The following is a 13,587-nucleotide window of genomic DNA, read 5'->3' as shown; positions in this document are numbered from 1 at the left end:
TTGTCTGTTGTTTTGAACAGACATCGTGTCCGGACTGAAGGAACATTTCTCAACTGATGCTGCAGAATTTGGGGAGGATGCTCTAAAGTCCAAGAGCCAATCCCGCAGCAATGACGTGTCTAGATCTGAAGAAAAAGAATCTGGAGACAACGCCCTGCTGCTAAATACGAGATCGAGCTCCATGTCTGATGAAACAGATTGTGGCGATAGTGGTCTGGTTTCATCAAAAAGGTTAGTGAGACCCCAATCATGACCTTCCCAATCTGAAACACTCGATTGAGGTGAGTACGACCGTTGCTTGAAGCATTGGTCATAATTCTCAATTTGGGCTATGTCAAAATGAGGAACAGGTGAGTCAGGAGAAAGAGCCCTGAGTTCACAGTGAGACGCGATAGACTCTGGTGAACATGGTCTCACCTGCAAGGCCATTTCAGCTGTGGCGGAGTCAGGGAACTCATCAAAGGAATCAGACAGTACTAAAATAGGTCCGGACTCTAAAGCCGTGACTTTAGGCATGGCATCGGCTGGTCTTTCATGAGTAAAGCCACGGACAACGTCTGCATATGTAAAAGGTCGTGCACATGACGGAGGTGGAACTGCAGTTACAGAGACCTCAGTTTCTGTTCTGAAATGCTCTGACGATACCGAATCTGGCGATTCTGGCCTGCTCTCATTCAGGAGATCCTTGATACTCAGTTCTGAATAATCAACCTCAGAAAATGTTGAAAGAGGAGAAACTGGCCTATCTTCAGAATACCTTAAGTAATAATTACAATGTTGTCTGTTGTTTTGAACAGACATCGTGTCCGGACTGAAGGAACATTTCTCAACTGATGCTGCAGAATTTGGGGAGGATGCTCTAAAGTCCAAGAGCCAATCCCGCAGCAGTGACGTGTCTAGATCTGAAGAAACAGAATCTGGAGAAATTGCCCTGCTGCTAAATAAGAGATCGAGCTCCATGTCTGATGAAACAGATTGTGGCGATAGTGGTCTGGTTTCATCAAAAAGGTTAGTGAGACCCCAATCATGACCTTCCCAACCTGAAACACTCGATTGCGGTGAGTACGACCGTTGCTTGAAGCATTGGTCATAATTCTCAATTTGGGCTATGTCAAAATGAGGAACAGGTGAGTCAGGAGAAAGAGCCCTGAGTTCAAAGTGAGACGCGATAGACTCTGGTGAACATGGTCTCACCTCCAAGTCCATTTCAGCTTGTGACTCATCAAAGGAATCAGAGAGTACTAAAATAGGTTCAGACTCTAAAGCCGTGACTTTAGGCATGGCATCGGCTGGTCTTTCATGAGTAAAGCCACGGACAACGTCTGCATATGTAAAAGGTCGTGCACATGACGGAGGTGGAACTGCAATTACAGAGACCTCAGTTTCTGTTCTGAAATGCTCTGACGATACCGAATCTGGCGATTCTGGCCTGCTCTCATTCAGGAGATCCTTGACACTAAGTTCTGAATAATCAACCTCAGACAATGTTGAAAGAGGAGAAACTGGCCTATCTTCAGAATACCTTAAGTAATAATTACAATGTTGTCTGTTGTTTTGAACAGACATTGTTTCCGGACTTAAGGAACATTTCTCAACTGATGCTGCAGAATCTGGGGAGGATGCTCTAAAGTCCAACACCCAATCCCGCAGCAGTGACGTGTCTAGATCTGAAGAAACTGAATCTGGAGACAACGCCCTGCTGCTAAATAAAAGATCGAGCTCCAGTTCTGATGAAACAGATTGTGGCGATAGTGATCTGGTCCCATCAAAAAGGTTAGTGAGACCCCAATCATGACCTTCCCAATCTGAAACACTCGATTGCGGTGTGTACGACCGTTGCTTGAAGCGTTGGTCATAATTCTCAATTTGGGCTACGTCAAAATGAGGAACAGGTGAGTCAGGAGAAAGAGCCCTGAGTTCACAGTGAGACGCGATAGACTCTGGTGAACATGGTCTCACCTGTAAGGCCATTTCAGCTGTGGCGGAGTCAGACAGTACTAAAATAGGCCTTGACTCAAAAATCTTTGCTTTAGACATGGCATCTGCTTTAATTTTATTTGTAATGCCATACACAACTTCTTCATATGGCAAAGGTTTGTTCACAGTAACATGGCTTTGTCCAGACACTTTTTCTGAACAGGAATCATGTATTTTTGGTCCGCTGTTTTCAAAACTCTGTTCGAAACAAATATCTGACTGTATGTTTCTTGGTTGGAGTGTATGTTTAGGGTTGTTGAAGGAAAAGTGACAAGATTTTTGTTTTTCCTGTTCAATCAATTCAGAATATAGAGGACACTTTGTCATTGAGACTCCAACTTTTGTAGAGAATGCCAGTTTTTCTTGCCTGTTGTTTTGGACCAAATCATCTCCGTAGGAAGCCTTGCCTTTGCATACTTCTCTTGTTTTATCCTTTGGAAACTCTAATGTGTATTTTGGTCTTTCTACAAAGTTGAAGATAACAGGTTTATTTACTTGTTTTTCTGGTAAACTGCATGTGGTCTCTACAGATGGTTTGTAAAATTTGTTTTCTGGATAAATATTTTCTTCTGTTGATTTTTTTGCCCGACTACAGTCTATATAATCTTTAATTTGATTGTTTTCTGCTGTGTTTATTCTTAAATGTGTTATACTTTGATCAGAGTCATTTGTTGATGGTCGTAAGACAGAATGTTGAGGTGCCAACTTCGAAAACCAATAATCAAGAAATGATTCCTTACTTTCTTTCTTTACCTTTAGGACTTGAGTAGTACTTTGAACTGACATTTCTTTTTCATTTACATTGTCTGTCCACCCTGTATCAACTGTTACATCCCATTGTAGTGATTCGGGCTCTTCTAAATTGAGCTTGTTCTCATCATGTGATGAAGGCTCATTTGTGTTATACTGGAGATCAGTTTTGTGTGTTGACTGTGACACATCTGATAACGGATAAGCATTTGACGTTTTGTAATTGTCACCTTGCGGAAAATTTTGATCAGAGGGCAATTTTGTTTCCAAAGTGCTCACCTTGACCAGTTTTGTCTGATTTTGTGTCATTTGGGGTAAGGTTGGAGTAGCCCCTGAATACTGTAAAAAATAATCACAATACTGACTCATCAGTTGGGAGCGCGTTGGTTCAGAGAGCAAGAGCTCAAGGAATGAGAAACTGCAATGAGATGTCTGAGATTGTGGTGAAAAGGGACGGTAATCCATATCCGACGACTCATATTCATGAGTATTTGTGCCTAAATCTGGCAAAGCCTTTTTATTTAAAGAAGTTACTTCATGCAAATGCTCAAAAGGCACCATTTTTGAAGTCAAACTTGGAATTACTCGCTGAATAAGTAGACTGTCAGGTAAAAGTGGAATGTCCTTTGCATCTCCAGAGTCAAGGTTCTGTGCAGGTTTTTCGATTCCACCAAATTGCAGTCTACTATCACACACATCTGAAGAATTGGGGTCTGTGTTATTTTCAGTAATTTCAGGTGAAGTACATTTATCTGAGCTTGAAAAGAGTGCCCAACTAACATCCATGATGGGAAGGTCTGCCCTAAAACCCTTCCTTTTGCTGAGGGGAGAGTCAGGAGACATTGGCCTGTAATCACTGATTGACATGACCGAATCAGGTGATGAAAGTCTAGGTAAAGTGTCACTTAATGTCCAAAATTCTGTTGGTGAGAAACTTTTTTCATCAACACAAGTCTCATCATCTATGGACATGGCCGACAATGACTCATTATCAGATGTCTGTCGGGCATAGATTGGCAGATAAAGGCTGGAAGAGACAGTCTTTGTTCTGTATTTCTCACTGTCTGGACTGATTGAACAACAAATACCAGAGCTCTCAGTTGAGTTACAGGCCATATGAGTGTTTTTATCCATTTGTTGGTACTTGGCTGTAGCAAGAGTGGATTCCACTGTCTGGAGATCATCATCATCATCATCATCAATGAAGAACATGTTATCCTGGAAGCCAGTATTATTAACTTGGGTTTTTGTGTTTTCATTGCTTGATGTAAATGGATCATAGCGCATGTTCACATTAGGATCCTGTGGGCTCTTGGGCTGATCTTTGAAGACTTGGGTTGTGTGTTCATCAACACACTGTAAGACTTGACTTTTTCTGTCTATATCTGTGGTTTCTTCAGTTATCGCGAGAGTTGCTTGGTGACCCTTTGCTGAAGCAAACATGGTAGAACCAGAGGTTCCTCTCAACTTCTCTTTGGAATAATTTAGAGGGCCAGTATGGGAAATATAGTATTCATTAATCTCTTCAAAGTCAGTCTCAGCTTGGTCTGACTCAGATAAGATCAGACTAATGTCACTCATTGATCCAAATGATGGCAACTTCAAAGTTTCAGGTGACCCCTTATCCTCTTTAGCAGCAAATGTCCCAGAGATGTTTTGGCAGCATATCTCTTTGACTTGGCACTGACCACTACCATGAAAAGACTTGGAGACATGAACTTCAATATTGCAGGGAATTTGATGGTCTTTCCCTTTGTACTTGACATCATAAACTCGAGTTGTTTTGCTCTTCATTGCAGCTTCTTTTTTGATGGGGAGCGTACTTACTTGCTCTTCCAAGTTGACATCGCGTGTACGTTCATGTGAAATTACATCATCTAAAGTCCACAGGTTAGGGTTGAGTTCACTGTAACGCACAAAGCAGACAGTGGCAAATGAATCCTTCAAAATATGATATGTAAAATCCCTAAACTGTACAACTGGCAAACACACATTAGCACAAAAGGCATTTACACTAAGTACAAAGCCAGTGAACACAAAATGCCGGAGCAGCCCATTCAGTGAGTCTCGATTTTTGAAGATCTGTTCCAAAATGTGTTAACTGGTATCAAGAATAAGGCAACTGGGTAGTTCCTTTTTATTCTCATTAAACGTTATTTAAAAATAATAAAAAAATAAAGGAATGAATACATGGATGAATGGGTATTGGGCTACGTTGACTATTTTGAGTAGTTGAGTTTTAGGCGTTGAATAAATACTGTTTGAAAATGAATAATCATTTCATTAATCATGATATCAATCTCTATCAAAATAATTGTGATTATTATTTTTCCATAATCATTCAGCGCTACTATACAATGCATTTAGAAATCCAATAAATTTAATTACTGAGAGATCTCGATTTCCTCCAAAAGGTCACCATGCATACTCTCCGAGTGGATATGTCCGGCAGGCTCTGCCCATGAAGGAATGTCAAGGAGAGAAGCTACAGAGAGATCTTCTTCAGAAACAGCTGGGGGAGGTTTGCGATCTGATTCCACCCTTCTCACAATCCTGGGGCTGTCCACATCTTCTTGTACTGAAGATAGAGCCACTGACACTGAAAAAAACCCCCCCAAGATATTAAACATAGGGACGCACGATAATTATCGGCCCGACCGACTCCCTCATGTCTTTATTTCCTGTATTTTAAACAATGCCGTCTTCCACTTGGCTCCCACAGACTCATGTGCCTGAATCCTTCCTGCTGATTTGCAGAATGAAAGTGTATCACTTCCTCATCCCTTGCCGCCTATGCACGCTAATTCACCGAATGAGGATTTCATCACTTTCTCCTGCTTCTTATGAAATCAATGGACTCATGGATCTTTTCTTTTCCAGACAGTGTACATATATATACACACACATATATATATATATATATATATATATATATATATATATATATATACTGTATGATGGAATAAAAACCGATCATTTAGTGTACTGACTGAAAACACTGAGAGAAAAATATGTCCCAAAACTACCTTCACTATGGTCCAATGTCTTCTCAATCTCTGCATATGTTCTTGAGGTTTGTTCTTGGAGTGACTTGTTCATCTGTGTTTCAATTAGATGAACAATATCCATCCGGTTGATCTTGGTCAGTCTCTTAATCAGGCAATCTTCTGTGGAATTGTTTCACAATGATTGTCAGAAGCTTATACGGTATATTGATTGTATATTGACAGTATTTTAATTAAAAATCAAGATTTAAAACATTAAAGTCCCTGTAAAATGAAAATAAAAGGTCTTACAAATTTGACACATCACAAAGAAGAATGTAACAAGCATGCCAAATTTTAATGGATAAAAGGAGTTGCCAGTACAAAAGGTATAACACATTAAATGTATTCAGAAAGAAAATAATGAAATCACTTTACGGGGTTTTTGACAATTTAAGTGCAATAATTTCCAATATTCAGAGTAGACAAATACTCTTTTCGAATAAGGCTGAACTAATATGTACCTGTGGCATGTTTGCCTTCCCGTTCAACCCAATGTTGAAGTAAGGCATGACTCTGTTCTTGAAGTGAATTGGGATTCTGTGTTCTAACTAATTGGATTTCATCCTCATTGAATTCCAGTTCCCTTGCCAGCTCTGGGGTCATAGACAACACAATATGAAAGTTATATTGAGAGTGCTGTTGCTGACAAAATAATAACAACATACATTTAAGTGTTTTACATAAATATTAGCATGATCAAAACAGATTTTGTTTAGAAAAAAAGAGAGTGAGAGAGAATGTACTCTATCTTACCAGTCCAGCTGAAGCCAAGGAGATCTGCAATGATAGCTAATGTCTCCTCTTTCCTGTCAGCATCATCTTGCCAATCCACTAAAATACCACCACATTAAAATTATATATTTTTAACTGTACCTGTACACATCATTTTCTGTAAATACAGATACTATTTTCCCAAGGACTACGGCTTTATGAATTGCAACAAACCTGAAATTAAATGTGGAAATGCAATGTTGACATTGATGAAAAGATAAAGGTTGGATTCATCGCTCTAGAGAGTTTCCAAAATATGATTCTATGGTTAAGATCAGCAGATGAAGCTTAGTAATGTTAGCCAAGCTAAATTAGTATCGGAGATACCAATAGTCTGCATCAAAATAAGCTTGTGAACTAAAACCAACATGACCATTCAATCTTGAGATCGGACACAGACACAGATGAGATGGACAAGTAACTTTTCGACAGGCAAAACACAATACATGCACACACATGATGGCAGAATGCTCTTATGAAGGAGAAAAGAATTCTTGCTGCCAGGGAGAAGGACTAGGAAAGAAAAAGCCTAAGTAGACCTGGCCATACCTGCCATGCACTCTGGAGTTTGTTCATCGGTGATTCTCCGCATCTGATTTTCCACCGTGTCATCCCAGGTAGGCCTAGATTCAAACACATCCACTGTACCAGTAGATGGTTGCACACCCATCAAAGGATCCAAATCTAAACTACTTGAGGTTGGGATGTCGTACATAAAGATGACAGAATCTGGACTCTTGTGACTTGAGCTGCTGATGTCATCAGTGTCCAAAGAAATAGATGATTCTTCAGTCTTACGTATTTGGATTCCTTTCATTTGTCTTGTTGTGGGAAGAGGTCTAGCTGAAGAAAGGCTCAATTCATGTGTGGGTTTTTCACTGTCAGAACAACTTCTGCTGCTTTTCCCAGAGGGTTTACTTTGACCACCGTCTGTCTCAGATCTTGTTCTGCGAATCATGGTTGGGTCTTCTGTTTTGCTAACCAAACCGGGCTCACGGTTCTCACAGAATCTTTCCAGTTTTAATTGGCTATCCTCCTTTGTGATACTGCCTTGATTGACATTGGCCTGTGCACCTGAAAAAGACATTTCAATGACTGAGCACTGGTCGTCTTCCTCATCCTCATCAGCAGAGGAGTATAATAAATCACAGCTTTGCCTTGGGTATGCCAATGTCTCCGTCATTGTGCTTGACTGAAGATCGGCAATTGTGGAGTCACGATAGTTTATGCCAAAGCCAATAAGGCCTTTGTCAGTACCTTCAATAATGGTTAGCTTCTCCAATTCTGTTGGGGAACCCAGTTGAACTTCTGTTGAGCAACCAAGATCAGCTTCAGAAAGGTGCTTGTCACTCTTTGACTTGTCACATGATGGTGTCAGGAGAGTTCTGGGTTTGGGAGTAGGAATAATGTGCGTTGTTGGCTTCTGCACGACTTCCTCTCCAACTGAATCCCTATTGTCAAATTTTGACAAGGTGTTTTGCTCTTCCCCACTCCCCTCTGAAACAACTTCATCCACTGGATGTTCCTCGATTTGAAAAAAATCATATCCTTCAACATTTTCATCAAAACTTCTTGTGAGATCAATTGCGCCCCCTCTGGTCATTTCAAATAGCTTCCCCTCTTCAAATTGAAATTGATCAGGGGTTTTGGCATCGCTTGGTGATTGAGCAGGTGATTTATGAAGTGTTTTCCTGTCCTCTGCTCGATCATAATCATCATATGTCTTCTGTTCATCAACTTGTCCATTGTCGGTTACAGAATCGTCAAACCCGGATGTACAACATTGGGTTTCTCGGATATCCACTGTAGTTGAAGGTTCAGCAATTCCTTGAAGTAGGTCATCGTTTTTGTCATCTGGATGGAGGTCTTCTGTAACAAAGCTATGAAAATGCGAATCAGCAGCTCCCCTGTTTGAATTACTGCCACTGTCATGTATTTCAGATGGGCTTTCTTCCAAGAGTTGTGGAGACTCTTCATTTCCTGGAAATTCTAGGTTTATTTGTGACTCACGTTCTTCCCTCTCTTCATGTATACTATGACTTGAACCAATATCTGTTTCTGCAACAGTTTTTTCAAAATATTCCCCTGGTGTATCTGTAGCTGAGGCCATTTGTTTATCTAGCTCAATATCCACATGATCACTTATCTGTGATGATGCATATGGGGATGTATCCCTCTTGGTTTTGGCTTCCTGTTCCATTTCATCAAAGGTTTTGATCCTTGAAGCCATTTTAAACATCTCCTCTTCTGGGGTAAATTGATTGATTGTGGAATAATCCTCCTGTTCATCTTCATGGAAAGGGGGATAGTTGTCACCTTCCATTTGTGTGACGTTTTCTGGTTCATTGTCATCTTCTGGTATATTTGCATCAAAAGCTATACAAGCTTTAAGTTGTGATGCATACTCCTCATACACAGCTGCCTTGGCTGGCAATGTTCGGTCTCCAGGGTCATCTGATTGAGTGGGGCTTCCTTCAAGAGAATCTGGACAAGGGGATTCTCTTGTAGGGCTTGGCTCAATGGAATCAGGGGATTTCTTTGAAGACATATCTTCCACAACCGGACTTGCCTCCAGAGAGTCTCGTGGATAAAGCTCTTTAACTGGTTCATCAAAACTGTCAGTGTCAAGGTTCTTTAAATCAACTGGCCTTCGTGGTATAAGTGCGCCAGTGGTGGCAAAATTGGCATCTTCTTTATATTCATTCATGCATTCATCCATTGTTTCATATGGCTTTGGAAATTCCTCAGTACTTTCACTATAGTCACTAAAATGTGACTCTACACCAGCTGAAATTTTAGACGCATCCTCTTGAACCAGGAAACTCTTCCAACTTTCTTCCATCACTTCATGTGAGTAAGACTTGCATTTTATTTGCTTTGATATGGCCTCATCTGAGAGCATTGTGCCATTTTCAGTCGAAAATGTACTTGATTTTCTGTCAGTGTCTTTTGATATTATAATTTGTTTGCAGGCCTCATGGATAACTTCCTCGATGGGGTGGCATTGCATCAGAGCTGGTTCTTCCTTTAAATAATGATCTAAGTCATCCCCAAGGAGTGACAACATGCCTGACATATCCCCCCGAGTTTTATTATCTTGTCTGTATTTCTTTTCATCAGTGCAAACTTCCTGGAGTGATGCCTTGATAACTGAACTTGGACTGACTTCTTTGCCTTCAACTACATGAGTCTGCATCTGTGTCATTGTCTCTCCATCATGCTTATTGTCATTTTCAGGGTTCTCCTCACTAAGAGATTTATTGAATTTAGTCAGAATAACTTGTTCAAATTTCTCCTGAATAATGTCCTCTTCTGGAGTCTGATATGTCACTGGTCTATCCATCAAGCATTGGTCTAAGTCACTCTTTAGCAGTAATATCATGCCCGGAATCTCCTTTATATCAGTAGATGGTTGATATGAAGGCTTTTGCCCGTTCCATTCTTGTGTGATTGGGAGCTCTTTAGTCAAGGCCTGACTTTCACCTATTTCTTGTGTTGTGTGATCCACTTTTACATCATCAGTGACATGCTCCCGTTTCTGAAAATGAGTTTCTTCCTCTGGCCAGATAGTCACAGACTCTGTGATTTTATTCAAGTCACTCACATTGACTGACAACTTCCCAGAAAGTTCTTTTATGTCTTGGGGGGCTTTGGATATTCCATACTCATTCTCTGTGTCTTTGGCTGCATTTATTTCAAATGATTGATGATCCACGTTTGCGTGATCGGCTCCTTCGGGTCTACCCACAACTTTGTGATTTCTTTCAACAGAAACAAATGAATAAATGCCTGTCTCTTGTTCCTTTGTTAAGATACTTTGTTCAGCCTTTTCTTCAAAAACCTGTTGTGGTGGTTTCTCATCAAATTTCGTTTCGAGACACTGATCCAAGTCAGTTGTTGTTAGGCACAACAACCCTGACTTATCTTTCACTGCTCTGGAACCCTGGTTATCGATGTTCTTGCCGATGTGGACTTCTTCGAGTAGTTCTTTTTCAAATGTGATTTCATCATTGTCATCGCTCATCTCAGGGGCCATTGCAAGTCCTTCGCTGTCCCCCAAACTGGAACAAGGTGTCCTAATTTTGTCTTTTCTTCGAACAGTTTCTTCAAAATGTTTCAATTCTTTGGCAAACTGAAGCTTATCTGAGACAAAACTGTGAATGTCTTTCTCATTTCCCTTGGTTGAGATAAGTGGTTCTACATTTTCCTCAAAAATATCGTCTTGGTCTGATTCCTGATTTTGATCCAAGTCATTGTTCATTAAGGAAACCAAACCTGACATATCTGTCACTGCCGTGGGTATCCGGTTATTGATTTTCTCGGCAATTTGAACTTCTTCATGTTGTGGTTCATCAATTGCGATTTCTTCATTTACATTCTGCATCTGAGGGGCTGGGATAAGTTCCTCAGAGTCATCTCCCAAACTGGAACAAGGTGTCTTATTTCTGTCTTCTCTCATATGAGTTTCTTCAAAATGTTTTTGTTCGGTGCCAAATGCAACCACACTAGAAGCTAGTGGAGATTTGGCTTCCTCTTTTTCCTTTATAAGGATAATTTGTCCAAAGTTTTCCTCAATTATCTCCTCTTGTTGTGGTTGATCTGTCAGAGGCCAATATTCGAGACACTGATCCATGTTCATTTTCATTATGGACACCAACCCTGACATATCCTTCACTGCTGTGCGTCCCTGGTAATCTGTTTTCTTGCCAATGGAAACCTCTTCAAGTAATGGCTCATCAGTTGTGATGTCATCATTATCGTTGTACACTCCAAGTTCTTCATAGTCCTCTCCCAAACTGGAACACAATGTCATATTCCTATCTTCTATTTTGACAGTTTTTTCTAAATGTTTCTCTTCTGTGCTAATCCCAACCTTATCTGAGGCAAAAGAAGGAATGTATTTTTTGTTTTCCTTTTTTAAGATTACTTGTACAAAATTGTCTTCAATTATATTCTCTAGTGGTGATTGATCTGGTACAGACCTTGTTTCTAGACATTGAACCAAGTCATTTTTCATGAAGGACACCAACCCTGACATCTCTCTTACTGCTGTTGGGCCCTGGTTATTGGCTTTGTCGCCAGTATGAAATTCCTCAAGTTGTGGTTCATCATTTGTGATTTCTTCATTATCACTGCTCATCTGAGGGGCCACATTAAATTCTTCATAGTCATCTCCCAAACTGGAACGAGGTGTCTTATTTCTGTCTTCTCCTATATCAGTGTATTCGAAATGTTCCTCTTCTGTCCCAAACCTGGCATCATCAGAAGCAAAGAGATGAAAGTTTTTTTCGATTCCCTTTGTTTGTATAACTTGTTCAATATTTTCCTCAATTACACAATCTTGTGGTGGTTGATCTGGTACAAAAGTTGTTTCGAAACTTTGATCCAAGTCGTTTTTCAGTAAAGACACTAATCCTGATATCTCTTTCACAACTGTGGGTGCCCGGTTATTGGTTTTCTCACCAAAATGGACTTCTTCAAGTAGTGGCTCATCCATTATGATTTCATCATTAGAATTGTTTATCTGAGGGGCCACTGTAAGTTCCTCATAGTCATCTCCCAAACTGGAACGAGGTGTCTTATTTCCCTCTTCTCTTCTATCAGTTTTTTCAAAATGTTTCTGCTCTGTGCCGAACCTAGCCTTATCCGAAGCAAATGGATGAATGTCTTTCTCTTGTTCCTTTATTGGGATAATTTGTTCAAATTTTTCCTCAACTATATTCTCTTGTGGTGTTTGATCTGGTACGCTTTCGAGACATTGCTCCAAATCATTTTTCATGAAGGACACTAACCCTGACATCTCTCTTACTGCTATTGGGTCCTGGTTATTGGCTTTCTTGTCAGTATGAACCTCTTCAAGTAGTGGTTCATCAATTATGATTTCTTCATTGAAATTGTTCATCTGGGGGGCCACTGTACATTCATCATAGTCATCTCCGAAACTGGAATGAGGTGTCTTATGTTTGTTTTCTCTTATATCAGTTTCTTCAAAATGTTCCTCTTCTGAGTCAAATGCAGATGCATCAGAAGCAAATATGTCTTTCTCTTTTTCCTTTGTTCGGATAGTTTGTTCAAAGATTTCTTCAACGATGTCCACTTTTTGCGGTTTATCTGTTACAGGACCAGATTCCGGACACTGACCCATGTCCATTTTCATTATGGATACCAACCCTGACATGTCTTTCACTACAGTGGGTGCCTGCTTAACTGTTTTTCTGACAATGTGGACTTCTTCCAGCAGTGGTTCATCAGGTGTGATGTCTTCATTGTCAGTGTGCACCTGAGGGGCCACTCCAAGTCCTTCACAGTCATTTCCCAAACTATAACAAGATGCCTCATTTCTGTCATCTCTTACTTGAGTTTCTTCAAAGTGTTTCTGTTCTGTGCCAAATCCGGCCACGTCAGAAGCAAGTGAGTGTACGTCTTTCTCCTTTTCCTTTGTAAGGATAATTTGTTCAATTTTTTCCTCAGTGATAGTCTCTTGCAGAGGATGATGAGTTACAGGTGTAGTTTCGAGACACTGATGCATGTCAGTTGTCATTAACGACACTAACCCTGACATATCTCGCATTGTTGCAGGTGGCTGGTAATCTATTTTCCTGCCAATGTGGACTTCTTCAACTAGCGGTTCCTCAATTGTTTTTCTTTCAGTTCCATCATCGTATTGTGAAAAAAATGCATTTCTTCCATCATTGCTTGTTAAACACTCTTTTTCTTCATCACTTACTACTTCATCCAGGAGCATCCCTTCAAGTCCATCGTAGTTCTGTGCAACACTTGAATAATATGACTTGTTTTTGTCTCGTTCAGAACTTGTTTTTTCAAATGTTTTTGGCAAATTATTCTGTTCTTCTGGCCAACCAAGCATTGGGCTGACCTCTTGGAACAGATCCAAATCATTTTTGTCTGACATTAGCCCATGTCTCCTGTTTGGACCTTCTAATTTTTTACATTCACTCTCTGCTTCCTCATTTTCCAACTTCAGTGACTGATCTTTAATGTTTTTATTATCATTTTCTCGTTCTGTATCAAACTCAAGACT

General features: G+C 40.2%; 2 protein-coding genes across 2 annotated transcripts in view; both read right to left on the bottom strand.

Moving 5' to 3' along the window:
- ank2a (ankyrin 2a, neuronal) overlaps positions 1 to 13,587 on the bottom strand; it is a 90,264-nt gene that overhangs the window by 27,234 nt on the left and 49,443 nt on the right. Inside the window, exons 42-49 of the mRNA XM_086119319.1 lie at positions 9,422 to 13,111; positions 8,592 to 9,310; positions 7,095 to 8,246; positions 6,528 to 6,605; positions 6,236 to 6,367; positions 5,754 to 5,894; positions 5,116 to 5,326; positions 4,555 to 4,633 (exon numbers count right to left, since the gene is read on the bottom strand). Of these exons, the coding sequence (XP_085975445.1) occupies positions 4,555 to 4,633; positions 5,116 to 5,326; positions 5,754 to 5,894; positions 6,236 to 6,367; positions 6,528 to 6,605; positions 7,095 to 8,246; positions 8,592 to 9,310; positions 9,422 to 13,111 (6,202 nt within the window). The remainder of the gene's footprint in view (positions 1 to 4,554; positions 4,634 to 5,115; positions 5,327 to 5,753; positions 5,895 to 6,235; positions 6,368 to 6,527; positions 6,606 to 7,094; positions 8,247 to 8,591; positions 9,311 to 9,421; positions 13,112 to 13,587) is intronic.
- LOC147200234 (uncharacterized) lies at positions 3,719 to 4,521 on the bottom strand. The gene is made up of 2 exons (XM_086119117.1): positions 3,816 to 4,521; positions 3,719 to 3,726 (listed from the first exon to the last, which is right to left on the bottom strand). Exons 1-2 carry the CDS (start codon positions 4,519 to 4,521, stop codon positions 3,719 to 3,721), a joined length of 714 nt encoding a protein of 237 aa, XP_085975243.1.

This window comes from Hippocampus guttulatus, chromosome 9 (genome assembly GCF_054856545.1).
Source record: "Hippocampus guttulatus isolate MCC_2025c chromosome 9, RoL_Hgut_1.0, whole genome shotgun sequence".
Lineage (NCBI taxonomy): Eukaryota > Metazoa > Chordata > Actinopteri > Syngnathiformes > Syngnathidae > Hippocampus > Hippocampus guttulatus.
This window is presented reverse-complemented; position numbering and strand designations above follow the sequence as displayed.

Bases quoted from the DNA above. Each gene is read 5' to 3' on its own strand.
- LOC147200234 (XM_086119117.1), bottom strand. From the start codon at position 4,521: ATGAAGAGCAAAACAACTCGAGTTTATGATGTCAAGTACAAAGGGAAA.